At 45.5% G+C, this 26,473-nt stretch overlaps 1 protein-coding gene across 3 annotated transcripts in view; it reads right to left on the bottom strand.

Moving 5' to 3' along the window:
• Positions 1-26,473, bottom strand: part of rasgef1ba (RasGEF domain family, member 1Ba) — a 141,407-nt gene that overhangs the window by 5,779 nt on the left and 109,155 nt on the right. For all 3 annotated transcript variants that reach the window (XM_085785886.1, XM_085785888.1, XM_085785889.1), the window contains 9 exons: positions 17,288-17,470; positions 17,037-17,159; positions 16,366-16,503; positions 9,926-10,141; positions 8,998-9,072; positions 8,053-8,148; positions 7,285-7,387; positions 5,304-5,383; positions 2,435-2,530 (listed from right to left, as the gene is read on the bottom strand). In XM_085785886.1, the coding sequence (XP_085642012.1) occupies positions 2,435-2,530; positions 5,304-5,383; positions 7,285-7,387; positions 8,053-8,148; positions 8,998-9,072; positions 9,926-10,141; positions 16,366-16,503; positions 17,037-17,159; positions 17,288-17,470 (1,110 nt within the window). The remainder of the gene's footprint in view (positions 1-2,434; positions 2,531-5,303; positions 5,384-7,284; positions 7,388-8,052; positions 8,149-8,997; positions 9,073-9,925; positions 10,142-16,365; positions 16,504-17,036; positions 17,160-17,287; positions 17,471-26,473) is intronic.

The raw sequence follows: 26,473 nt of genomic DNA, 5'->3' as shown, positions 1-26,473 counted from the left end.
TTTACTTCTGTTATCTCGTTTAATTCGGCCTTGAGAAAACATCCCTCGAAAAATAACAGCCATAAGCGGAGGCCTGCGTGTCGGCGTGACGTGAACGCTGCCGTCATATGTGCACATCCTGAAAAAAGCTAAATAAAGTGACCCAGCAGAAGCAGAGAGGAAGTTATAATTATTACTATTATTATTATTATCATACATGATAATTTCATAGCGTGGTGAATGTGCAGGTCACAACTTGTCCAACCAGAGCGTTTTGGAGTTGTTGGATTGTGTATTTGATGAGTTTGATGAGGGAAATGTGGAAATAGCTCACGGCTCTGGTCCGCCGTTCTAAAAAATAGCTTGCACCGACAATTAAAGGTAACAAACCTACTGCTATGACTATAGGGATTATGGCAATGGCAATGGGCGAATTTACCAAAAATGTTGAACTATCCCTTTAACAATCTCCTTATACTAATAATAATAATAATAATAATAACCCATGATTCATGTTTTCCTGACTTCCACGTGTAAACAAGCAGCTGTTCACCGATCAATGAATCAATAATGGTAATGATGATGATGATGATGATGATGGGTCTTTATGCTTCCTGCTGTTAAACGGAGCAGCAGCGCTCCCATTCCCATTCCCATTCCCATTCTGGGGTTTTGTTGATCCTCGGACGCCTGAGGGAGGGCGGGGGTTGGGTGGGGGGTGGTTGGTCATAAACAGCAGCCAGCCAGCCAGCCCCCCTCCCCACCCCTCCGACCCCTCCGACCCCCCTCCCTAAAAAGGAGGAGGTCAACCAGAGCGGGAACATACCAGGGCTTCTTCTTGGGAACTTTCCGTTTCACGACCTCGACCTCTCTTGTGTTTGCATTTCTCAGCTCCACAAAAACATCCCAGCGACGGACGAACGGCCGGTACACTCTGTCCACTCTGCCTCCTTATTCAGCGTGTGATGACGTAATAAAGGGAGGGGGAAGGAGGGGGGAGGGGGGTGAGGCTGACCGCTGAGGCCTGGCAGCGCGAGTCGGGCCGAGGCCGGGGGCGCGGTCGGAGAAGAACACTATGTGATCTGGCAGCAAGTCCTATTTTCTTTATTTTCCTTTTTTTCTTCCTTTTCCCCCCTCTTCACAGAGAAGAAGGAAAAGGAAACCGAGACCCTCCTCACGTCTTCTTCTTTTGACCCACTTATAGCTCGACCTCGTTACACAACATCTGTCCCCGCCGCTCCAGAGTGTAAACACAGCGGGAACGCGGCGTCCACTCTGGACGAAAAAAAAAACGAAGCTGAGCTGAAACGAGGCTCAACAACAACATCAGTCCACTTCCTCCGCTCTGTGTTTCTGCTGCTGCTGCTGCTGAGACGGAGACGATGATAAACGCAGCGCGATAAGATAACCATCAGGTCTTTACGTAACTGTAATCAGTGCACAGACACACACACACACACACACACACACACAGAGAGGCCGCAGCGGTGCCAGCGCTGAGTTCAGGGACACTCAGAGATCATCAGATGTTGTGAGGTTTCAATAAACGTTGCAAAAGTAGCTACTATTCGATAATCGCAGGGTATTAATCGATCAATCAAATCAATGAAGTCCTTGTCGCGTAGTAATGAGCGCTCATCTTAACGGGGAATTAAGTCTTCTCTCTCCCGGTGTAAAACTACGTCAATATTTTCCGGTAGCTTCTTGCAAAGTTTGAGCTGCACCTCAGTTTCACTTGTTTTCACTTTCACGACATTTGAGTTTCACACAGAACTTTCTGGTGGAGTCTTTTTTCATGTTTCTCCTTCTGCGACAGTAAAAAAGGAGCATTTACATTTTTTCAGACAAGATGATTGTCTCATAAACTATTCGATTTTTTTTTTTTAACTGAACGACTATTCGAAAATCATTGCCCATCCCTAGTGTGGATTTGGGTTTTTACTCAAATTTCAACCTTTTCTTTCGTAGCTGGTTCGTTTAATAGTCGCTCCTCACAGTGCGTTCAGAATTCAAAACATTCAAAACTTTAGAAAAATGGTTAATAGGGACCTCATCCACCTGCTCTAGTGGCGACCCAATCGAATACAAATCACTGATGATGCCTTCACTGTCTCTTCTGGCTCTAAACCAGCGACTTAAAGAGGAACTATGCAACATTTTTACAGCTCCAGAGTCCTAGTGCTGGTTAAATCAGTGGCTTGTGACTAGTTCCAGGGAGAATGGAGGCTCTCGTGGCACCAAACGCGCCTTCTAACCCATAATCTCTTGTTTATGACAGATAAGACTACACAGATATACACATGGTAACATGGTAGATGATAAATAACGTTATCCACCGCTCCATGGATTGATTTCTCACCGGTTTCATTTTTAAGGGACTTCCCCTTTAAAACACAATCATGACACCAAAGTGTCGCCTACATGAGGAGATGTAAATGTAAATGTAGAACCTCACCTTCTCTCTGCTGCTGTTGGCGGTGATGGAGCGCTGCGTGGCTCCTCTCAGCGCCGTCCTGTAGTTGTAGAAGTTACTGGACGGATCCATCTGGTGCTGAGGAGGAAACCATGACAACCACAACATCATCAGTCTTTAAAACCTGCAACTTCAACTTCTTCCCTGTTTATTAAGTTTATTAAGTCGTCGTCACCTTGAGAACTTCTCCTCAAGTAAACCAAGACTTTTTTTTCTTTTTTTTTTTGATTAACGCATGATGTGAACTAAGTGATAATTAATTAAAGTCGTTCAGTATTTGCATATTCAAACTGAACTGACCCCCCGTGGTGAACCGAGCTGTATATTAAAGGAGTCATCACCTGGTTTTTTATGTATCCAATCCCCCTGTAATTGCTTTGAATCAGTTCTTAAAACTTATTGGAAACATTTTTTAAAAAAAAATTCAAACATAGAGCTTGTTCTGACACTTTTTCATATGGCAACTTTCTCTCGTGAGAGTAGGCGCGAGGTTTTGACTGGTCCGGATGTTCATTGTATTAATATGTAATGAGGCGCGCATTGATTGGACGCAGGGAGGACAGAGCCGGAATGGTGGCTGGCCCTGTGGGCTACATGCAGGCTGTATTGGAAACCGCATACTATGCTGCTCTGTCGTGTACCGTAACCATGTTATAACTTCATAAAATAAAACAAAATTGTATCGGTTCATTGTAAAACATGTATTTATTGATGCAAATGTGGTGATTTCTGTACGTAGGCTACAGAGCCCCGGTGCAAAGCTGCTGCTGCTCTGTGTGAAGCTTCACTTTTCATTCAAACAAACTAATACGACTGCCACAATTGTTAGATTTCATCAGTGAGACAAACGTTTATCACCTAAAAAGAATTTAACCAGTCGGCGGTAAACCTCTACAAACCTGCGGGTAAGTTAATTAACGACCGTTTCCTCCGCGGGCATGACAACGTAGTTTGACCGGTTAACGAGCAGCTGCAGGCGGGTTGCTGACGAGTCACTCTCCGCTCCTCTGCCTCGCTGAGGCTTACTTCTCCCAACGCGAAGCAAACTTCTAAGCCGTCATTTGGATAAACTAACCGCACATTGGGGATCTAAACCCTTACTTTCTCGCATGAATAAATATTAAAACTTAATAAATTAACGACCCTTTCCTCCGGCGGCACGACGACGTTGTTATCGGCCGGCTAAACGAGCACTGCAGACGGGTTGAGGAGTCACTCCTCCTCCGCTCCTCTGGTGCTGGCTGCAGCTGGCTGCACCTCACTTCTCCCAACGCGGAGCTAACTTCTAAACAGCCGTCATTCGGATAAACTAACCGCACATTGGGGATCTAAACCCTTACTTTCTCGCATGAAAAAATATTAAAACTTAATAAATTAACGATAGTTTCTTTCGGCGGCATGACGATGTCGTTCGGCCAGGTAAACGAGCGCTGCAGGCGGGTTGAGGAGTCACTCCTCCGCTCCTCTGGTGCTGGCTGCAGCTGGCTGCACCTCACTTCTCCCAACGCGGAGAAAACTTTAAACAGCCGTCATTTGGATAAACTAACCGCACATTGGGGATCTAAACCCTTACTTTCTCGCATGAAAAATTATTAAAACTTAATAAAGTGACGAAATAACAGCGCTACAGTGGGAAATAAAACAACCCGTAATGGCGGCGCGGCAGAAGTCGGGGTGGTGGAAGAGAGGTGTGTTTATGAAAGCAGGCGCCACGGTGACGTCACCGTAGGCGCAGAATCAAAATCTCGTAATGTTGAGGTGTGCAGCCTCATGAGCTGCTCTGGCTTAAACAAAGAGCCCAAACGAAAAAACTCAGCCACTTTCAAACCCCAGGTTTTCAGGCAAGTTTCCACTGAGGTCCAACACCAGTATACATGTTTTAACAAGGAAAAATGCGATTTCCGGGTGATGACTCCTTTAACAAACCCCTCGGCGTGGCGGAGGGAGTCGGGAGGTGGTTGATACCATCGATTGTGTGTGTGTGTGTGTGTGTGACCTTGAACGCACCACGAGCTGCAGCAGTGGAGCAGATTACCTCCACTGAGCTTAGCAGGAGAGGAGGTTCAGGTCTGAGCTCAATGAGGCTCCGAGGGAGAGGAAGAGGAGGAGGAGGATGACTGACAGGGATGAAGATGAACTCCAGAGAGGGAGGGGGGGTAAATGTGATCTGAAACTTCTGGAGAACTTTTATTCACCTTTTTCTGAACGTCAAAAACCTAATATAAGCCTGTTTTGCTCTTCCGGTGGAATTTTATGTTTACGTTTCCATGGTTTTGGTAGTCATGGTAAATGCATGGATTTTATTTTTTTTTCCCTCAATGAAAATCTGTAAAACGCATGGATCATCACACAAACTGACATCCGTGTTAAAAGCCAGCGTTAATAGATCCACGCGTTTAAACCACAACTATGACTGACTAAAGACTGAAAACCATGGAAACGTAAACGTACAATTCCACCGGAAATGGAAAGCCGGCTTTCCTTCGGTTTTTTGACCATAGATGACGACGTCATCGGAAACTTGTGGATTCAACAGCTCCGTTTTCTATCAAACTGAACTGGGAATCGGATCAATAAAGTTGTATTGATTTGAACTGAGACGTTTGATGCAGTCGTCATGTTTCTAAAAACTGTTTGAAATGATTCAGCGATTAAACAAAGACGGAGGGGAAAGTTCTCATGCGTTTTCCTCTGAAAGTCAAATTCACTGATTTTGTGTGTGTGTATTAGTGTGTGTGTGTGTGTGTGTGTGTGTGTGTGTATTAGTGTGTGTGTGTGTGTGTGTGTGTGTGTGTTGCAGCGTCCGACACATTGTCAATCAACCGTTGGGAACAGGAAGCCGTGAACTCACCTCTAAGATGTCGAACTTGGCCGTCTTCACTTTGCTCCAGGTTTTCTTCAGCCGAGACACCGGACTCATGTTCATCCCCGCTGTGATGAGACGACACCACACACACACACACACACACACACACACACACACACACACACACACACACAAAGACACACAAAGGAAGAAGGAGGAAGATGATAAGTGATGATGTCACACATCCAAGGAAAAACACCCAAACACCATCACAGCTTTAACACATGGCATTTTCCCATTCTGCCAGACAGATCCTCCTCCCCTTCCCTCCCCCTCCTCCACCCTTTCCTCCCATGACAGTCATCCTTTAACCCCCCTCCTCCTCCTCTTCTCTCCCCCCTCCTCCCCTCCTTTTCTTTCCTCCTCCTGATGCAGCGGCTGCAGGAACAATGGCGTTAACTCACGGCTGGCTTCCTGCAGCTCCCTGCTTCCCATATGCTCATCCTCCGAGTCTCTGTTGCTACTTATAAACTTTATTTCGGTGTTAATGTGTCGACGCAGCGGCCAAGCAGAGACACTGCTCGGATTTAAAGGGACAGTTCACTAAAACGACGCCAAAGTTGTCGTTTGAAGAGATAAAATGATTCAAATAATGTTGTTTGAAACTGGTTTTCTCCGTCACGTTCGTCCTGATCGTCTCTGATTTGAGTCCTGATCAAAGTGGAACTTATATTTGGAGGTCTGGCTTTGTTTCTCTTGTTACATAATCATCATCTTTTTTATTTTATTTATTTATTTTTTATTCTATGGATATGTTTGCACTGAAGGAGAGCTCTTTATCTCATTGTGCATGTGTATAGTGACAAGAAAGGCATTCTATTCATGTTTGTCTCCTGTTCTGTCCATCCTCTCATCTCCTCTCCTCTCCTCTCTGATCACTTCCTCTGACCGAGCTGGAGGCAATTAAGGAAATTTGCTTTTCCTGATTTGAGTGAACGAACCCTTTAATCACGGCTCTAATAAACCGAGAGTCCCAGGAGACGAACAAAGCTTCTCCTGTGTCTCTCTCCCTCTTCCTCTCTATGTCTCTCTTATGTGGTTCTCCCCTGAGAGAGAGAGAGACAGAGGACAGCTGGCACTCCCAATATCCTCCACTCTCCCTGTACCCTCTCACCCCCCCTCCCCTCCTCCTCCCCCCTCATCCCCCTCTCCTCTTCCCCCTGAGCTCACACCGTCCCTGGTCAGTGCTGACCATCTGCCTGGATGGGTTTGTTCTGCATCCTCTTCCAGCTGCCCTTCCTCCCCCCTTTCCTCCCTCCTCCCTCCTCCTCTCTGGACACTAACACCCCCCCCCTCCCCATCCCCTCCCTCCCCTCCCCTCCCCTCCCTCTCTCCCCCCTCAGGCCTCATGAGGACGACCACAGCTCCTCTCAACAACACTCAGCGAACGCTCATCATCGTCTCTCCTGTCTCTGAACTCTAACTGACAGTAGACTAATGTCCGTTTTTAAATAGACACATCTTGCGGCGACGACGACTGGCCACTGTGAGGGAATTACAGTAGACTACTAGATTACCCACAATCCTCTGCTGCAGCTACTCAGCTACTGCACCAGTGTCCGTATGCATGTACACTAGAGAGTGCATTGACGCAAATGTGAGAAAACAGAAAACATTTATTCACTTCTGACCAGTTTCTACTCTTACAGTTTTTTGCATTAGCTGCTGCTAAAACCCCCTCCTCCTCCTCATCCTCCCCTCTTCATCCCCCCTCCCACTGCAGAGCATCACTGATATCATTAGTCTGGAGTAAATTGCGTAAGTTAGAAATGAACTGAGACAGAGTCATGAGAGGTTACAGCAGAGAGAGAGATTATCGCTGCACTGATCTGATCAGATTTAGTGACGAGAGGAAGAAAAACCAGCGTCTGAGCAGGAGAAACAGATACGGACCATGACGTGTGTGTGTGTGTGTGTGTGTGTGTGTGTGTGTGTGTGTGTGTGTGTGCGCGCGCGAGACACTCACAGATGATGGCCATGAGGGAGTTGAAGTTGCCGATGTTGAAGCATTCTCGCGCCACGTCGATGAAGAACTCGATGACCCGAGCTCGGTGCTTCTTCTTCACAGGCTGCGAAAAAAACCAAGACGACACAGAGGGACGTTAGTTAGTTAGTTAGTTCACTTCACTAACACAACTTTGTGCAATAGAACTTATTTTTGCAGCTCTTCGTCTTCTTTTTATGCTAAAAAAAACAACTTCTGGTTTAAACAGTTGAGCTTCCCTCAGTTTTATCTCCACCTCTTTCACTTTTCCACCTTCAGATTTGAACATTTTTCACCATTTTCCAACAAATAACGTATCATCATCATCATTAAGGCTGCAACTAACGATTATTTTCACTATCAATTAATCTGTCGATTATGTAAACAATGATCGAATAGTTGTTTGGTCATTAAAAGGTTGAAAAATATCAATCAGTCTTTCCCAAAACTCAAATGTCTTGTTTTGTCCACAAACCAAAGAGAGACTCAGTTTATTATCATAAAGGAACAAAGAAACCAGAAATATTCACATTTAAGAAGCTGAAATCAGAGAATTTAGACTTTTTTTTTCTTTAAAAAAAGGGTCACTCCCTCCTAATCAAACTGATTATTCGATTATCAAAATAGTTGTTGATTAATCGAATAATCGATTATTGTTCGATTAAGCGATTCATTGTTGCAGCTCTAATCATCATCATTATTATTATTCTCTGCAGCAGCAGCAGCGTCAGTGAACTCATCGTCACTCACCATGCAGATTTCTGTGGCCACCAGATAACTGAGTCTGTTGAACCATTCCACGTAAGCCTCCAGGTTGCTGGCCTTCTTGTGATCACTGAAGCAGCTCTGCAACACAACAACAGACTTTTAATTAACACTGGAGCTAATTACAAAGCAGAAATTGTGCTGAAGTGGAAAAAATAAATCCACTCTTTGCTGTTTTTTTTTTTTCTCTCCCCCTTCCCTTTCTCTCTCCTCTGATTGGACGGCTCAGTGAGCATGAAGTTAAACTCTACAACACAATAAGAGTCCAGATTATTCATGCTGCTGCTTTGTGGCCGCTGCTCTTCATCTCATTCCACACATTCCTTTGGCCTTACGCCACTCGGACCCCCTCATAACCCCCCATAACCCCCCACCCAGCATGCAAGGGTTTCCCGCCAGTGGACACATCGCATTTTAACATGCACTCTTTTCTCTTTTCCAAGTGGCTGGTTGTGGGGTGGAGAGGGGGGGGATTCGCCCGAGGCACAAAGGCAGCTTTAACCCCCCCACATCACCTGGCTTCCAAAAAAAAGAAGAAAAAAAAAAAAAAGGGGTCTGTTGCTTAGCAGCCAAACGCCAGACAAGAGAACCCATTGCCACACACACAGAGAGACACACAGACATCCCTTCCTCAAAACAAACCCTTGGCAGTAGTGGTTGCTAGGAGATGGGGTGCATGCATGCCCATCTAATCTAGACACTGGGATGGTTGGAGGAAATTGTCGGTGAGACGTCTGAGCGTGTGTGTGTGTGTGTGTGTGTGTGTGTGTGTGTGTGTGTGTGTGTGTGTGTGTGTGTGTGTGTGTGAGAAGGCTGCAGAGGAGGATATGTGGTCGTCTGCAGCTCCAGTCTGGAAATCACCTGTCCTCCCTCTGACCTGAGTGTGTGGGTGTGTGTGTGTGTGTGTGTGTGTTTCTTATCGTCTGTTACCTTAGCGTTGTCCAGCGGGTCTTTCTGGACGAAGGCCTGGACGAATTCCTCCGGTCCGATGTAACTCAGTCTCTCCTGAACAGTCAGGGAGGAAACATGTTTTTTAATCTCCTTAGAAACAAGCTCATTCAAACAGTTTGTGTGTTTTTTTTTCTTTAACCTGGACAACATGTGGACTGGGTGTGTTGTAATCTAGACTGCTCCAAAGACTGACTGCGACTGTACAGAGTTGAGCAGAAAATTATGTTTTTGTTTTACCAGAGAGCGTCATCAGATATGTTCGGTGTGACTGTTTGGTTTGGGAACCTCCCTGTTTCAGCTAAATCTAAATCTAAGCTACTGCGCCTGGTTCAAACTGCTATAAAAAATGATTGGTCTCAAAGATCATTACAATCTGCAGTCTCTGTTTGAAAGGTGTGTACTGAAACTATCTATCTGAAACTATCCATCTATCTATGTATCTATGTATCTATCTATCTATCTATCTATCTATCTATCTATCTATCTATCTATCTATCTATCTATCTATCTATCTATCTATCTATCTATCTATCTATCTATCGAGCTCCAAATTCTCCTCCATGCAGAGCAACTTGTTTGTTTTGTTCTCTCAGACATGTAACGGATATGAAGATGTAGTGAAATGTCGCTGTTTCTAATCAATGCTGCGTTCACAGCTGGTTTCTAATCCATCATACGTGTCAGCTGTCCGATCTCTCCCCCTCGCCCCCCCCTCAGGATCGATTCGTCTTATTCTCTTCTAGTGTGACTCATTGGTTCATTTCTGATTGTTCTTTTGGAGGATGAGATTTACGTCTTAATGTGATCCGACGCGTCACAAACGGGTGATTGATGTGGCTACAGCTACAGTTACAGCTACAGCTAGAGTTTTCTGTTCTGGTGGTTGTGATGTGATGCGTCTCCTCACCAGCTCTATGTGCGTGAGCTGCTGTGCGACGGTGAAGGGGTCGTTGCAGATGGACAGCATGTCTCTCTGGATGGCCGCCTGCGGCTTCGCCTTCAGGGCCGTGAGCCGGTCGGCCGCCGTGGCGTTGATCTTCACCAGCGCCTCCTCGTACTGGCTGAGCACCGTCAGCCGCCGGATCAGACCCTGGCTCATCTGGCCCACCGCCTTCCTGTAAACCTGAGGAGAAAGAGGAGGAAGAAGAGGAGGAATAACGTTAGTGAGGACCCATCATGGCTCCCTGAGGAACGCCTCCAGAAAGGATCGGCGATAAACAACAGTCTGTTTTGTGTTTCCTGCTCTGCTCTGATTTCAAACACGATTGCAACACTTGTTCTTAGAGACGATTACATCACTTTTCAATTATATTTGGTAATTCAGAGCAGAGGGAAGAGACAGAGACGCCTCAGTGTGATACAAATATATATCAAACCATCGTATTAGCAGTGCAATGCAGACGCAGCTGAAGGCGTTTCAGGTTCATTCCCGACCGCTGCCGCTGCTCTGTGGCTGAGAGCGAATTTACAACAACAACAACAACAACACGTTGAGTTCACGTCAGCAGAACTGATGCCATGCAGCTCTCAGGACGCCTCTGCAAGGGTTTTTCTTTCTTTTTTTTGCAGAACAGCATCCTCGCGGTCAAAGCACCAGGATTCACTTAGCCATGTTACACAAGTGTCTCCCTGCCAGGAGTCATTAGGGCCTCTCGGCTCGACGGGGGCCGAAGAGGAGGAGGAGGAGGAGGAGGAGGATGAGGCCTCTTGGCTCCGTGGCCTCAGGGGTCGAGGGTCGTCCCGTTTTGAACCGTCCCCTGACTGAAAACAGGCCTCGATTAGATAAGAGCTCCCTCACTGACACAGTTAAGCACCCAAGTTGCATAAGAGGACATGTGAGTTCGATTTAGCAGCGGCCGAGGAGAAAACTGTGTTGAGATGAGCTGCACCAAGGATCTGGGCCGGGGTGGTGAGGACGGTCTCAACCACATCCCCTCCCTCCTCCTCTTCCTCCTCCTCCTCTGGACTTTTCTGCCAAGTCAGCCCCCAGAATCTGGGTTCTACAAACAAGAACCCAGTTCAGCAGGGTGGAAGAGAAAACACAGCGAGCTTTGTAATGGATGTGGAGGCTCGGTGCCGAGACGGCAATCAAATCTGAGTTCTCATTTTCTCTGGGAAAAAAAACCCCCAAAAAAAACCAGTGAACCCTCATCACTCAGGGCAGGGGCTTTTATTTTGGAATCCACTTCCCGGCCGGTGGCGTGACTGATGCGTCTGTCTGCACCGTGATGTGTCCGTGATAGGTGCGGCGGTGCGGCGGCGATGGCACAAACACATTTCACATGTCAGTCCATCCATCGCGGCTCTTTGGAAATTGAAGTTTTGGCAAAAGACGAGCGCAGGAGAGGGAGGGGAAGCGAAGTAACAGAGAGAAATGAGGTTTTATATCATAAAACAAGTGGAGGAAGACGAACAACCAGAGAGAAAATAATGTTAATGTTAAGTAGATTTTTCTCTCTGGGTGTTTTATCAATTCATGAAAGTCCTGAACCCAAAAGTATTCAATATGAAAACAGAGAAACAAGACATGTTTGTCATTTCTTGCATAATAAATGACTTTAATTGGGTTTCCTCTCTTTTTATGACTTCGAATTAAAAGTATCTGTAGGTTTTTGGGACAGTGAAGGCATCACATCCATCTTCTCTGATCAAAAACAGAGCGATTAAAGGATGAGAAATACCTTCACTGTGATATCAGTGCAAACACTGTGCACACTCAGCTAACGCTTGACCGCGCTCCGGCACAGTCGGACAACAGCGCAACCGACCTGCCACCAGTGAAAACTGCTCCAGTTGCCACTTCAAAGTCGACCATCTGCCATCGCTTCTGTCCCCACTACAAACAACAGACTAGAGGACGGATAAATATAGCCACAGATCTTGGGAGACAACAGCATGCCTGACATTTCCAAAACAGAAGAGGAGCCACGTTCTCTCTCTCCTCCTCCTCCTCCTCCTCACGGCCCACTGGTGCTATACGACCACGACCACACGCTCCCTCAACGCCGCCCATCGCCCCTGGCAACGATCCGGAGGTGGCAGACGGCTGCTCGTGGTGGCGACGCTTCGTGCCAATCGAAATCACCGGAGGTCGTGTTTTTCTTGGCCGAGCGGCGTCACTTCCTGCGGATCTCCACCTGACCCAGGAGGAGGCCAGGCTGTTTTTAGCAGCTTTAGCCGAGCGGCACTAATGAACAGAAGAAAAACTCTGCACCATTTTGTTTTTTTTGTCCCCAAGATGATGAAGCAGCATCCATCCAGGTCAGGTAGTTTCAAAACAACGTGATTTGCAAGTCACCTCTGAATCTTTCAGGCCTGCTGTGGGTACAAAACTATTTATAGTCGAGTCTTTAGAGAGTTAACTCGAGGCTCAAAGCTCTTGTTTTGATCCAGTGTGGAGGAATTTGCTCGGGTGCAAAGAGTTTTCACCTACAACAACTGCAAAAACTCAAAATCTTACCAAGAATATTTGTCTTATTTCTAGTCAAAATGTCATTTCTAGTCAAAACAAATCTCATTCTACTTAAAATAAGACTCACCACATTAAAAAGTAGCTTGTTTTTAGACAGTGATAGTGGAGCAAGTTTTTCTTTCTTATTACAAGCACAAAAAAAACTTGCTTTCACTGGCAGATTTTTCTACTTATTTCAAGTGAAAATTTGTTTGAAACAAGTGAAAATGATCTAAAAACAAGTTCATTTTTACGTGATGAGTCTTATTTTAAGTGGAAAGAGATTAGTTTTGACCAGAAATTAGACATTTTGACAAGAAATAAAAGAAATGTTCTTGGAAAGATTTTGAGTTTTTGCAGTGCAACAACTGCTCTCAGAGTGTAATCTGTTTTCAAAGGCGCCACATTGCACAAAGATTTAAAATCACAAAGTGTGGTGCAGAGCCACCTGCGACTGTAGATTAAAAACACTGAAGTCTGGTTTATATCAAGTGTACCAGTGAACCCACACACTGAATATATAATGTGGGTTCTGTTTAATCTGCCTGAGTTATCATAATAAAGCAAAAAAAAAAAGTGGTGCAAAGTAAAAACTGCACATTTTGAGGGATGTTGAGAACCGCGCAGCAGCAAATGAGGTCAGATCAAGATCACAGCGCTTGTTTTCTTCTCCTCTGCTGCTGCTGCTGCTGCTGCTGCTGCTTCCCTATATATCCAACGACCACATCCATAATGACAGTGTGTTACTACACAGATCAAGGTCCTGGACTGTTTTGAATGTGGTCTGGACGCAACTTTGACCAGATGTTCAGGGACATCTATTTTGGACTCGAAACCCCTGTACTGTTTCTCAGAGCGCTGCGGTCACCGCTCTCAAGAAGCAGCAGCAGCAGCAGCAGCAGCAGCAGCAGCAGCAGCAGCAGCAGCAGCATCTGACTCTAAAGATCCAGATTTCCTCCTGGTTTGAGCTTTTTTGTTGTTTTCTTTTCCAGAGAAAGTGTGAGAAACACGGATGCAGATCAGATTAGATCCAACCTGCTGATGTCAGTGGCCCGTTTCCCTGAATTTCTTCTAAGAAAACGCCCACGGTGGGTTTTTTTTGTGCTACCCGCAGCGTGGAATCATGTTTCATTATCACGGGTTATCATCTACGATAACATGAATAAACAATATTACAACTTGACTTTCTTCAGCGTTTGCTTGTGGCAGTTTTAAGAAACAGAAGGAGCCTCAGTTTCCATGAGAACCATTCATTTAAAAGAAAAAGAAAAAGGAAAAGGAAAAGGCCATTCCTGGGTCACGCTGTGCTAATCATGAGCACAAAGATGAGCCCCGTGGCTTTGCCCATATCACAGCACGTCCACGGGGCGTTTAAGTACTGTAATAAAAAAAATAAAAAGGTTTCTTGATCAACGTGGTGCATGCATCAAGTGTCAGAGAAAGGCTTTCTGCACATCGCTTCGCCTTTCACCCATAAATGACGGAGGGAACTTCCACAACACATGATATTTTAGAGTGGGAAGATGTTGTGACAAGCTCGAACAAAGTCCAACAGCTCAACTAATCTAAATAAAGAATAGCTATAAAAGTGAAAGTTAAATCTTACACAATCATCTGGCTCAACTGTCACCGTCTTGCAGTTGGATTTTCCATGCAATGACGGATCTTAAGCAACTTCCACTTTCAAATAAGAAGAAGCAGCTTGATGATCAAAGAGGAGACGAGTTGAAGCGTGAACCTGGTTAACGAAGGAGAATAAACCACTGCAGGTGTTTTCTAATGACTCACAACATTACAGCTTTTTGTTCTTTTTCTTGTTTGAAGCTACAGGATGTAAAAATGTTTTTTTTATTTGGATGCACATGTCTTATCTCATTCTGTTTACTCTGCAGAGTGTGATACCACCTCACGGGCCAGTAGTACCAGTACATCTTGTGCTAAGCGCCTGTTTTCTAATTTTTTTTCCTCCTCGGTCTGAAACCGTGACAAATAATATCTTCTGAAGTTGGTGAAGCCAATGCCAACTGCAGCCGATCAGCTTTGAAAATAAATAAATCACAAGATGTGTGTGTGACCATGAGGACACAACGAAGCGTGTCTACTGAATGAGACAGCGTGTGTGTGTGTGTGTGTGTGTGTGTGTTCAGTTGGTGTTTGTCAGCGTTTGAAGGAAGGAGCTGTGAATGTGCCCAAGTGACATGTGAGAAACTGATTGATTTCTAGATTAAATCAGGATCAATACTCGGGCTTGTACTATTGATGAGTCATGCGGGTCCTATACGGTAAAAGCAGTGGGGGCGAGGGGGCGGGGGGTGAGGGTTTTTCTTGTCCTGAGCTATGTGTCTCGACCATCAGGACAGATTGAATGGATGTGTGTGTCCTCCATCACCATCACTCACTGTCTAGTCCTAACCAGTCCCTGCTGGTTTATCGTTAAAACACCCACCACCCCTCCAAAATAAATAAATAAATAGCCTACACACACACTTAACTTGGACACGCAACTCATTCCCACATGTGAAAACATCAGGACACGCACTGAGACGACCCTGATTCATCCACGATGATGACTAACTGAATTATTTGTCTAGACCGGAGAAGAAAAGTGAGCTGGGAAAGAACATCTGATGTTCTACAGCCGCCATGCTAACACCAAGATTAGATTTAGACGGTTAAGTTAACTGTCATTTAATAACATCCCTGAGAATAGAAAAAACAAGGCTACTGTAAACGCTGCATGCTACCAGAGAAGATGGATTGCAGCGACTAGCGCAACTAGCGGCTAGCAGCTAGCAGCTAGCAGCCAGCTAGTTGCTTTAAACACACAAGATGCAGTTATGCTGCATTCAAGACAAGTCAGAACTCAGATTTTTCAAAACCTCCTACTTGGAAAAAGTGCAATTGAATGCCGCTCCCACTCGGGAAAGAGAAAAGGAAAAAAAATCTACCCTGACTTCTTCAAGAATGAGTTGTCTGACGTCACACAACCATCTGCAAACGCGCAGAACCACACCGCCAATGGTAAAACATAGGAAATGCATGTTATTTCTCTTCAATTATCCTTTTTCATTATTGTAAAATGCTTATTTGAATCTTTTTTAAGTTGTTTTTGTAATGTTTTAATGCCTTATTGGCTGTGTGAAGCACTTTGAAGGCAAAGTTTGTCCCGTTCCGCCATGTTGCTGGTTATTCTAGTCGTGGTGCGTCTTCAATGCTTTGAAGTCGGAAACCGTTTTCAACTGGGAAACTCTGAGTTCTGAGTTGTCTCGAACGCAGCATCAGTGCTAACCAGACTGATCTAGCTCTCAAATTAGCTGAGTTTCTTTTTTCCCAACTTTTAAGTCTTTTCAGAGCGAAGTCACAGTTAGCTTAGCTTATGTTAGCACTTCCTTTCAGGGGATTCAAAGCGTGAGTCACCGCTTGTCAAAACAACTTTTTCTTTATCTCAATGTCCAACAGTGGAGGGTCTGCACAACACAAGAGTGTGCAGGACAAAGACCGGCGTCCCGTAACCCACTGTAACAGTCCGCCGCTGTCCAAACAAGCGCGCCGGAGGCTAACGACACGCTAAGCCGGCGACATTCAGCTCTGCAGAGGTGGAACAATCTGAACTGCTGCCGCTGGGATGGAGCTATACCCCAGAGATGACACATAGAGGGAAAAAAAGCCACCCAACTGCTAACAATGGGGCTTTTCTCTCAGCGCCGCCGGCCTCAAACCCCTCTGGCCCGCACCGCTATCTGCAAAAAAAATCTGCCTGCGCCTGTAGCTTTTGCTGCACGTGCGGTGTGTGCACAGCCGGCCTCCACCTCCGTCTGTGATAACATGCTACAACTGAACAAGCAACACAAGTCTTTTTGTTTTGTTAATTAAGTCATTTCTGACAGCGAGCTGACCTCGTCTCCACTGGCCAGCCGGTGGGTCAGCTCCTTCAGGCTGCGCATCATCCTCTCGTCCCTGAAGTCGTACGGGAAGGTTTCCGTCCACTCGGTCAGGAGCTGGAGGATCTTGGGGGCGATCTTCCTCACTCTCATCTGAGGAAAACAGCGGAGGGAAAAACAAAAAACAAACCAAGGATGTGTGAGTTATAAGATGAGTCATAAGTGTTCCAGAATATACTGATTATTCCCTGGCTGGAAATATGAAATCACAAGCACTGCAAAAATCTTACCGAGAATATTTGTCTTATTTCTAGTCAAAACAAATCTCATTCTACTTAAAATAAGACTCATCACATAAAAAGTAGCTTGTTTTTAGGCACTTTTTTACTTTTTTCAAACATATTTTCACTTGAATTAAGTAGAAAAATCTTGTTTTTCTTTCTTATTACAAGCTCAAAAAAACTGCTTCCACTGGCAGATTTTTCTACTTATTTCAAATGTGTTTGAAACAAGTGAAAATGATCTAAAAACAAGTTAATTTTTAGGTGATGAGTCTTATTTTAAGTGGAAAGAGTTTAGTTTGGACTAGAAATGAGACATTTTGACAAGAAATAAGACAAATATTCTTGGAAAGATTTTGAGTTTTTGCAGTGAGGAAGGGGGTTTTGCTGCAGTCTGACTCCCACCTTGTCAGCCTGTGGATCGCTGAGCCGCTGCTGCTCCATGCACATGTGGCACACCTTGGACATGAGTTCATGCGGGTGGAGGAAGAGGCGAGAGCTGAGCAGGAAGGTGAAGATGTACGTCCTCTGTGGAGAGAGACGAGAGGACAGGGAGGTTACTACAAAAATAAACTTTATATAATATAAATAAACATTGAATCCCTGGTGTGGAGACAGAAAAAGAACAGAAAAGAAAGTACAAAGTCAACACTCACATCTGGATAATAATCCACAGTTGGGAGCAGGTGGTGGATGAGGGCCTCCAGGGACCCGGACGCCAGGTTGTTGTCATGGTAATAGAGGCCGGCGTAGCCCTCCTCCTTGGTCTGGTACAGGTTCTTGTTGTAGCCGCTGGTGTTCAGCTGCCCCGTGAAAGGTGGTGTCTGAGGCATGTTGTCCTGCAAGACCACACAGAAAAAACACAGGAAGAGTCAGTCGGCAGTCGGCAACAACGACAACAACAACGACGACGACGGCGCTGACACAGGAAGAAGTAGCCAAACAAATCCAAAATAGCTCCGAGACAAAAACACAGACGGCAAAAGGTTTGTTTGGGAAAACGGTTTGGATGCAGTTGCCACCCTTCCTCCTGTGGATCCTCACCTCCCCTCACCTCCCTCTCTGCACACGGTCTATCTTAAGGTTTCAGGACTTTGGGTTTTTATTGTATTTGGACGTGTAGGAGCTGAAATAAAAACAGTGGTTGGACTTTTTATGAGTCATCTGCAGAAGGAAACAAGAATAGACGACTTGCAGACGCTTTGTTGAGCTTTACAGGAAACTGGACTCGGCGGCATTAGAGCGTTAACCCCAGATTTGCAGCAGCAGCAGCAGCCTTGGTTATTCATTCATTCATTCAGTTATTTATCTAGTTACTGTAAACCTCCATTCATGCACACAGCTGCTGCGTCTGCATGTGATTCAACACAAAAGTGAAAGTACATCAGCAGTGGCAGCATCGTGTACAAGCTTGTGAGGCGTTCTTCCGTAGCTGCGGGTTGTCATGACACTGACTGTCTGTTTATTTTCATGTGTGTGTGTGTGTGTGTGAAGAGGACTGTGTGTCCGTGTCAAAGCGGCAGCAGAACGAATCACGATGTACGACGACGAGCAGAGGAACCACGTGTATGAATCCTGTGCAGACGGACACTTGATCAAAGAACGACTGAAACTGATCCTTAGATCCAGAAGAATCGTCATCTTTGTAGTTAAAATTTCTGATCGGATGCTTCAACAGGGTCTTCACAAACACACAACAACAACAACAACACACACACACACACACAGACACACACACTCTTTCCTCTGCCAGCTCTCCTGACCTCTGAACCTGGCACTCAGGCTCTGTCCCCTGCCAGGCAGACTTATGGCTTGGAAACACAAAGGGCCTTTTCACACCGGGGGAGGAGGTGGTGGGGGGTGGGGGGGGGGTCAGTGCAACCCCACCCCCTCCCCACACACACATAAACACACCCTCACATCTCCACCTCCTTGACAATATGCTGATCGGTGGCTGGCTGCCGAGTCAGGAAGCCTTTCAGGCTGATGCAATGTGAAGCTGAGCTGCCAGGGGCGGATGCAGGGGGTTGGGGGGGGGGGGGGGGCAGGAGGTGTAAAGTAAAACCTGCACCTGGCATGAGAGCTGGGGCAAATACATTTAGGATGTTATTGTCCCATGAGGGAGGAAACCATCCCAACTTTATTTATAAAGCACTTTAAAAACCCAGTGGACCCAAAGTTCTGTACGAAAACACAAAAATAAGCATAAAATGCAATAAAATACCAATATATGAAACCAATAAAACAAGTTAAAACACAAAATAAGTAGACTTAATGAATAAAAGTAAGTAAGAGCAAATTAAAAGTCAATTTATATGGAATCAAAGGCCATAGAGAACAGCTGGGTTTTGAGACGTGTTTGTCTTGAGACGTCAGCTGATCAGACTGTAGAGAAATGAAACTATAGGGCTGCAACTAACCATTATTTTCATTATCGATTAATCTGTCGATCATTTAAATGATTAATCGATTAGTTGTTTAGTCAATAAAATGTTAAAAAATGTCAATCAGTGTTTCCAAAACCACAAGATGACGTCTTCAAATGTCTTAATATTCACATTTAAGAAGTTGGAATCAGAGAATTTGGACTTTTTCCTTCTTAAAAAACTACCCAAACTGATTATTTAACTATCAAAATAGTTACAGGGGTGCAAACTCATCAGGGGTAAAAAAGGTGACAAGATACCGACCCCCTAGGGGGGTCCGGGGGCATGCTCCCCCGGGGAATTTTTTTTAAAAACCAACTTTAAAGGTGAATTTACAGTCAATTTTAGCATGAGACTAGGGTCCAGATTTACTCAGGTTTTCACATCTTTTGCTCCTGTTATACCTGCACAATCTGTCTCTCTTGTGTTTGGTTTTGAAATATGTGAAGGGGGTCTTCAGCCTATGCAGGTTTAGCATGAGCAAAAGCTGTGCAAAACTTGGAGAATCTGTCCCTTGATGTCCATCAGATGAACCTTGCAAACCTTGCCTTCAAACTAAATAAAATTTAATACAGACTGATTGGTTCATTGTGAAACATTTATTTATTTATGTAAATGTGTTTTCTGTACGTAGGCTATGCTCCGAGGCAGCGCTGCTCTTTCTGTCCAATAACACACATGAAGCTTAAAAATGCCATAGGCTACATAAAACATATTAAGCGGCAATATGTATTTAAAAGATGTTCAAGCAAACGGTTCGGTTCACGGTTTTGTGGTCATGGTTTTCGGTTCGGTTTCGTATACTTTGATCGTTGGGAAAATCAATCATGTCTTTGAATATTCAGGTTAAAACTAAAAGAATGAGGCAGTCTGACATCTGATACATTATAGTGACAGTCTGAGGTTAAAAGTAGTGAGATTCTGGCTGCAAGAGAGGAGACATTGATAGTTCCAACATGTTTTAATTTATTGGGAAAAGAAAGTTATCTAACAAATGCTAAGAACAATTAGATATTCACTGAAATATATAACCTATATTTATTAATTGTGGTTCTTACAAAAAATATATCTTATAAAATATAAAAGTTAAAATGTCTTTTGCTCTGCCCCTTTAATTAGTGCATACAAAATAATTTAACTTTAGCCTACTACTTTTACAACCACATTATTTACCAGCAACATAAAGTGAAACAGGGGCAGAGGTGTCCTGCCACAGTCAGTCAACCTCCTCCTCCTGCTGCTGCTGCTGCACAGGTCGCACTGGAGCTAGTCTCGCTGCCAGACCCTCCTCCAGAGAAGGAGACACTGGAGCTAATTAATGCTAAACGCGCTAATCGCTAATTGGCCGCGATCCCGATCATCACACACACGCGGTCCCATACAGCAGAGCAGACCTATACAACGCTGCTGGCGCATCTTCTAGCTCCGACTCTTTCACTCGCCATGCTCAAAAAGTCGCGTTAGTTTTAGTCTGTATTATAAGTGAAGCTTCAGGTGTGTATTGCTGGACAGAAGAGGAGCGCTGCCACCACTCGTTGTCATCCAGATAAGGTGCATGCGCCCTTAAAGAGACAGGTGCATTGCTTCGCTTCGCCTCGCCTCGCCTCGCCGGACCCCCCCCCTCTCAAATTTTTTTTTATTGCGGATTTACACGAATCACACAAATGACCAATTTGGGATCCAAAACGGCGAATTTCGCCGAAAGGTGACAAGTTTGCACCCCTGTAGTTAAGGATTCATTAAATAAATAATTGATTATTGTTCGATTAATCGATTAATTGTTGCAGCTCTAGTCGAAACTTTTAAAAGAAAATTTTAAAAAAGGCACATGTTGCTGCTGCGTTTGCTTCCAAAACATACTCCCCCATCCCTAAACCACCCACCCCCCCGTGCACTTTCACACGCCTGCCGCGGCCATAATGCACACGTGCACACGCCGTCCATCGCGATTATTCAGCGAGACGACCGTAGGGCCATTTCCATGAGAAAAGAAGGAGCGAGCGCCAGGAGTCAGAGCGCAGCAGCAGCCCCCGGCATCTGCTGCACCATGTGGCCTCCCCAGCACAGAGGAGGGGGTGGGGGGTTGGAGGAGGTAGAGGGAGACGATGAGGAGATCACGAGCCCCACGGAGGCAGAAGAGGAGGAAACAACTGACACAAGTGGACCAGATCTCTGTTTACTCCTCTGAGGGTTTCCAGCTGAACTTTAAGAAGCTTCTGTTCTGTTCTCTGCAGCACCACAGGCTGTCTGGTCTGGTCTGCTGGTCCCTGAACGCACCGCCGAGGTTCAGACGAAGAGCACACAGCATCATCAGCATCCTCATCCTCCTCAGCAGCAGCAGGTGATGCAGCACTGACTGAGAACAAGGCTGCTTCACTTTTCCCAGCTGGTGGATCTGAGTCCCACGCTCTCCTCCTCCTTCCTCATCAGTAGCTAAACGGGTGGTGGGGGGGTCGGTCCGGTGTTTAGAGTAAACACATAAGCTCCAGCTCCTCCAGAGTGAAGATTAATTTAATTATCATCCAGATGTCGAGTCTCAGAGCAGCGACGTGTGGTTTTTAAACTGGGATCAGACTGCAACTCCTCTGTTCCTTCACCACACACACACACACACACACACGTCTTCTCAAATGAAACTACTGTCTGAGCCTCAGATGACGAAGGTGACGGATCCTTCGGTGTCATGACGACATCCCTCTCTCTGTCTCTGGAAACACAGTGGATTAATCTGCTGCTGCTGCTGCTGCTGCTGGGGGGCAGGTGGGACTCTTTGAAGATAAAAGCTGTGTCTAATACAAAAAAAAAAGAAAAGAAACTACCTGAGACAGACTAGAGGACACCTGCATGACACTCTGTCCTCGTCTCTCATCTCCAGTCTCATCCGAGCGGTTTGAGTCCAGCTCCTCAGGCGTCTTATCAACTCTCCTACATTCATATATTCCTTTATATTCCTTTATCTTATGGCAAATAATAATCCCATTTTGTCTGGTTTTGTGTTGCAGATAAAAACAGTGTGTGTGTGTGTGTGTGTGTGTTGTCCTGCAGCAGCTGCAGCCTCCATTATAATCCTAAAAAACAAAGTGCATGCAGGACACTTATAAGCTGCGACAACTGATTTACATTTGGCTTCCAGGTGTCGTGTGTGTGTGGTAGCAGCAGTAGTGGTAGTTGTTGTTGTGTTGATGGAGGAGGATTGGGGGGTTGGGGGGTTAGAGGCAGGGGCATGTTGGGGGTCCTGGGCCCCTCAACACGCTGGTGCTGTTGGTTCAGAGCAGCTGAAGGTAAACAAACTGAATGCCAAAGCTTGCAGCCCCATGTTAGAGGAGGAGGGAGGAGGGTTGTTTAGGCTGGATGGCTGGTTTTAATTATAGCCTCACTGCTCCTGTGTGTGTGTGTGTTTGTGTGTAACCACCTGCCTCAATGTGTGGTGGTTAGGGTTGCAAAGGGGTGGAAATTCCCGGTAAATTTCCGGATTTTTGGGGGGAAATATTCCAAATTGGAAACTTTCCATGGGAATTATGGGAATTTATGGGAATTAACTGGAAATTGGGGGTAATTTTTTATTTATAGTATATATATTTTTGGGGGGGGTTATTGCCTTTAATTGATAGCACAGTGGCGAGAGAGACAGGAAAGAAGCGGCAGAGTGGGGGAATGACCTGCAGGAAAGGGCTGCCCGATGCAGGATTTGAACCGGGGCCGCCTGCACAGCGCATGTCGGAGGAATGGCCTCAATAGCCCTGCAGTAAGCAGTGTGCTGTGTGCATGTGATTGAGGAATAGCATAGATATTCAAGTGTGTATAACCCTATCTGGTTGTTTTAGCCAAGATTAGATTGGATTGGATTGGATTTATTCCCATATATTCCCATCAATTCCCATGGAAAGTTTCCAACTTTGAAAATTCCTGGAATTTTGCAACCTAGTGGTGGTGAATTCAGTCTGGATGAAGCAGCAGAAGACGTTAAAGTCTCTGCTGCTAGTTTCTGGTTTACGGCCTCTTCACTCATCACTCTGATATTCTTTAAATATTCACACTCTGCTCTATTTTTACACTCACACACACACGCACACACAAACAGAAACACACACACACACACTCTCTGCTATTCCCACTTCTGCTATTGGCCGAGGCCGTGGCCGGCTGATGATCACATGGAGCTGAGTCTCTGGGATGACGGCGCTGACTCAGGGACGACTCGTGGTTCATCTGAGGGACTTTCTCTGCTGATTCCTGATATTTACTTAACTTCTCTCACTCTCACCTGCTGAAATCTGAAGTGAAACTAAAACTAAAAAAGACATTTAATTATTTAATGATGCATTGTGGGGAAGTTCAGTTGCATAACCGGTCTCAGAAAACCCCTGAACCTTCCCGAGCAGGAAAAACCCCCTGCATGCGTTTACCTGGAAGCACCTCCTCCAATGTGTTTTCAGGTAATTGTGTCTCCAAATGCCCGGGTGGAGCCCACAAACACACACACACACACACACACACACACACCCAGAGAGAGAAAATGATGCAGTCTGGTCTCTATCTGGCAGCCCACCCGGCCTCTTCCCGCCCCGCCCGCTGTGTTTACGACCGGCGGTGATGAGCAGCCATCAGCAGCTCAGAGGCCGTTAAAGAAGGAGAAGGAGATGCAGGTAGGCTATATTACGGTTCCCGTGGCGCTCTGAGCCTTTTCGCCATCATCAACCATCAGCCAGCTCCAAATTACAGCACTTTAACTGAAGCTGGGAGAAAAAATATCTACAGATCTTCAGGTCAAAGTGGCGTAATGTAATGAAAGAGCAGGAATGTGGAAGGTTTTTCTGCTTTTATTGGGACGAGACGAGAGCAGGAGGAGGCTGGGAATGTGAGGGAATGTGATCTGGGCACAGCAGCAGCAGCAGACGTACTTTGAGGGAGCAGTAGTAAATCAACAGCCCCCCCTCTCCTCTTGCCTCAACCACTCACCCCCCCACTGCACTGCGTAAACACTGCTAGGCATGAGGAATCTCACTCATCCATGGCTGGAGGAAATGAGGGTGAGAGATAGCTGAGCAGGAGGGTGAAGAGGCCACAGAGGAGGGAGGGAGGGTGTGTGTGTGTGTGTGTGTGGGCAAACTAAACTAAACTAGACCAATGGGGGGGTATTAAAGTAGAAATGCACCTGCACCTGGGCAGGAGGGGGCTGTCGGTGTGCATCAGGCTGCAGCGACGTGTGGTGTGTGTTACAGAGGAGCTAAGCTGGATTCTCCTCGTGGCTCTGCTACATTTTTACCTTCATTAAAAGCTTCAGAGTTATTGTGCTGGTTAAATCAATGACTTGTAACTAGTTCCAGGGAGAATGGAGGCTCTCTGCCTTCCACCTAGTGTCTCTTGGCCCCGTTACCCATAATCTCTTGTTTATGACAGATCAGACTACACAAATATACCCGTCGTAACATCTATCCACTGCTCCATTGATTTGATTTTTCGACCGGCTTCGTTTGAAAACAAATGCACATGGCCGAGAGGAGGGTTAGAGACACAGAGGAGATGAGACCAGACCTGTATAGTTCCTCTTCAATACAGTCCAGCAACTGCAATCTGCAAAACTATCATGCAAATATGCAAAGTGCAGTTCTATATTATGACCAGATATATGCATCACATGATGTTTGCTATGGCAGGGTGATACATCACAGTGACGATCAGCCCAAGACCAAGTGAGACTGATGTTGTCAATTCAGCACTAAAGTGTAAATCAGCCTCTAGAGGAGGGGGGGGGAGCCGTCAAAATGTGATAATAAAAAAAACAACGTTGCATCTTTCAATCCAACTCATTAACCAGACGGAGCTCTGATGTTAATTACAGATACATTAACACTGAAGAAAATCACAGCTTGAGATGAGAGAAGACAAGAGAAGAGAAGAGCCTCCAGCAGCAAAGACAGAGAGAGAAAAAGATACATCACTGTCTCACTTAACCTCTTCACCTCCACTGTCCTGCTGTGAACTTTAACTTTGTTCAAAGCCACAGAACTAAAGTTAAATGTCGGGGTTAAGTTGTGTGAAGTGACCGAGTGATGGAGCAGTTTCTGGGTTTGAATGGATCTGACTGTCCACAGGTCACAGCAGGAGGAAGCTGAGGTTAAAACTGCTGTTACTGTATGATGCAGGAAATGACTCTGAATCTGACCTCTTCTTTTTTTCATCTCACATTTCATCCATCAGCCTGATCTGGACCTGCTGCTGTCGACTGGAAACCCACTCTTCTCTCTTTCTCATGTCTGAGAAACAACAACGGGATTGTGCAGACTTTTTCCAAACCGTTCAGCATCAACCACATCACTTCCAGAAACAGCAGCAGTGAGTCTGACTCCGATCGGTCGCTGTTTGCAGCTGTTGCACCGGAGCGGCAAAAATCACAGCTTCCATCTAAGATCCTGTCACCTGGAGTCATCATCAGACTGACTGACTGACAGACAGAAACAACAAGTGTCTTTAAACAACAGTGTTTAAAGATAAAGAGGAACCAGTGGACCATGTGTGTGTGTGTGTGTGGGGGGGGAAATCCCTGAGCTCAAAGTTGTCTCTGGAAATACAGATTTAACAGCACGCAGCCGGTTAAAATCCTCTGCAAACAGCTGAAATGTGAACTTATCCAATGAGGGAAAAGTCCCAAAAACAGAAAAGCTGGTGATTAAACTTCATTGTGGGATTATTTTGTCACAAATTTAGCCCCTCATTTAATAAAAGCTTGGACGTTTCGTGACCTGTGTGAGTGAATCTGACGGACAGATTGGAGCACAGCTGGGACTCACTACACACTTCTTTTTTTTTTTTTTTTAATTCCCAAAGCTCTGCACACACTACACTCTCAATTTTATCTGCAATTACATCACAAGTACCAAACACCAACCAACCTCCTGTCACTTCTGTCTATATAAATAGACACAGAGGACAGGAAACCTCCCATCCCATCTCCCAACATGCATGAGCACAAACAAACAAAGCCCGGTACAGTAGCAAGCAGCCATGTAATCCACACACACAGCAACAATAATAACTCATTGGAGCAGAGCAGAGCAGAGCAGGCAGCCTCTCTCTCCATTGTGCCAAATAATCACCAATAAACGGATTTAACTTGTCAGCACATTAGGAAAAAACCCCAAATGCACGCGTGTAAATACCACAGAGCAGCAGTGGACAAGCCAAGGAGGACAGACAGACAGACAGACAGGAGAGATGCGGGATTAACTTCACTGATCCCTGGTCTGTCTTATACCGGGGGAGAGGAGACGGGCAGAGAGGGGAAGGGAGGGAGGGAGGGGTGAGAGGGGGAATCCTCTTAGCCACAGGGTTGTGGGGGTTAAAAATAGTCCGCCATTGACACTGATTTCCAAAATCCCATTATTGGGGAACATTTTTTTTGTGGGTGTGTGTGTG

Source organism: Trachurus japonicus, chromosome 9, assembly GCF_045865225.1.
Source record: "Trachurus japonicus isolate A0001 chromosome 9, Traja_1.0".
In the NCBI taxonomy this organism is placed as follows: Eukaryota; Metazoa; Chordata; class Actinopteri; order Carangiformes; family Carangidae; genus Trachurus; species Trachurus japonicus.
Note: the sequence above shows the minus strand (reverse complement) of the source record. Positions and strands in the feature narration are given on the sequence as shown.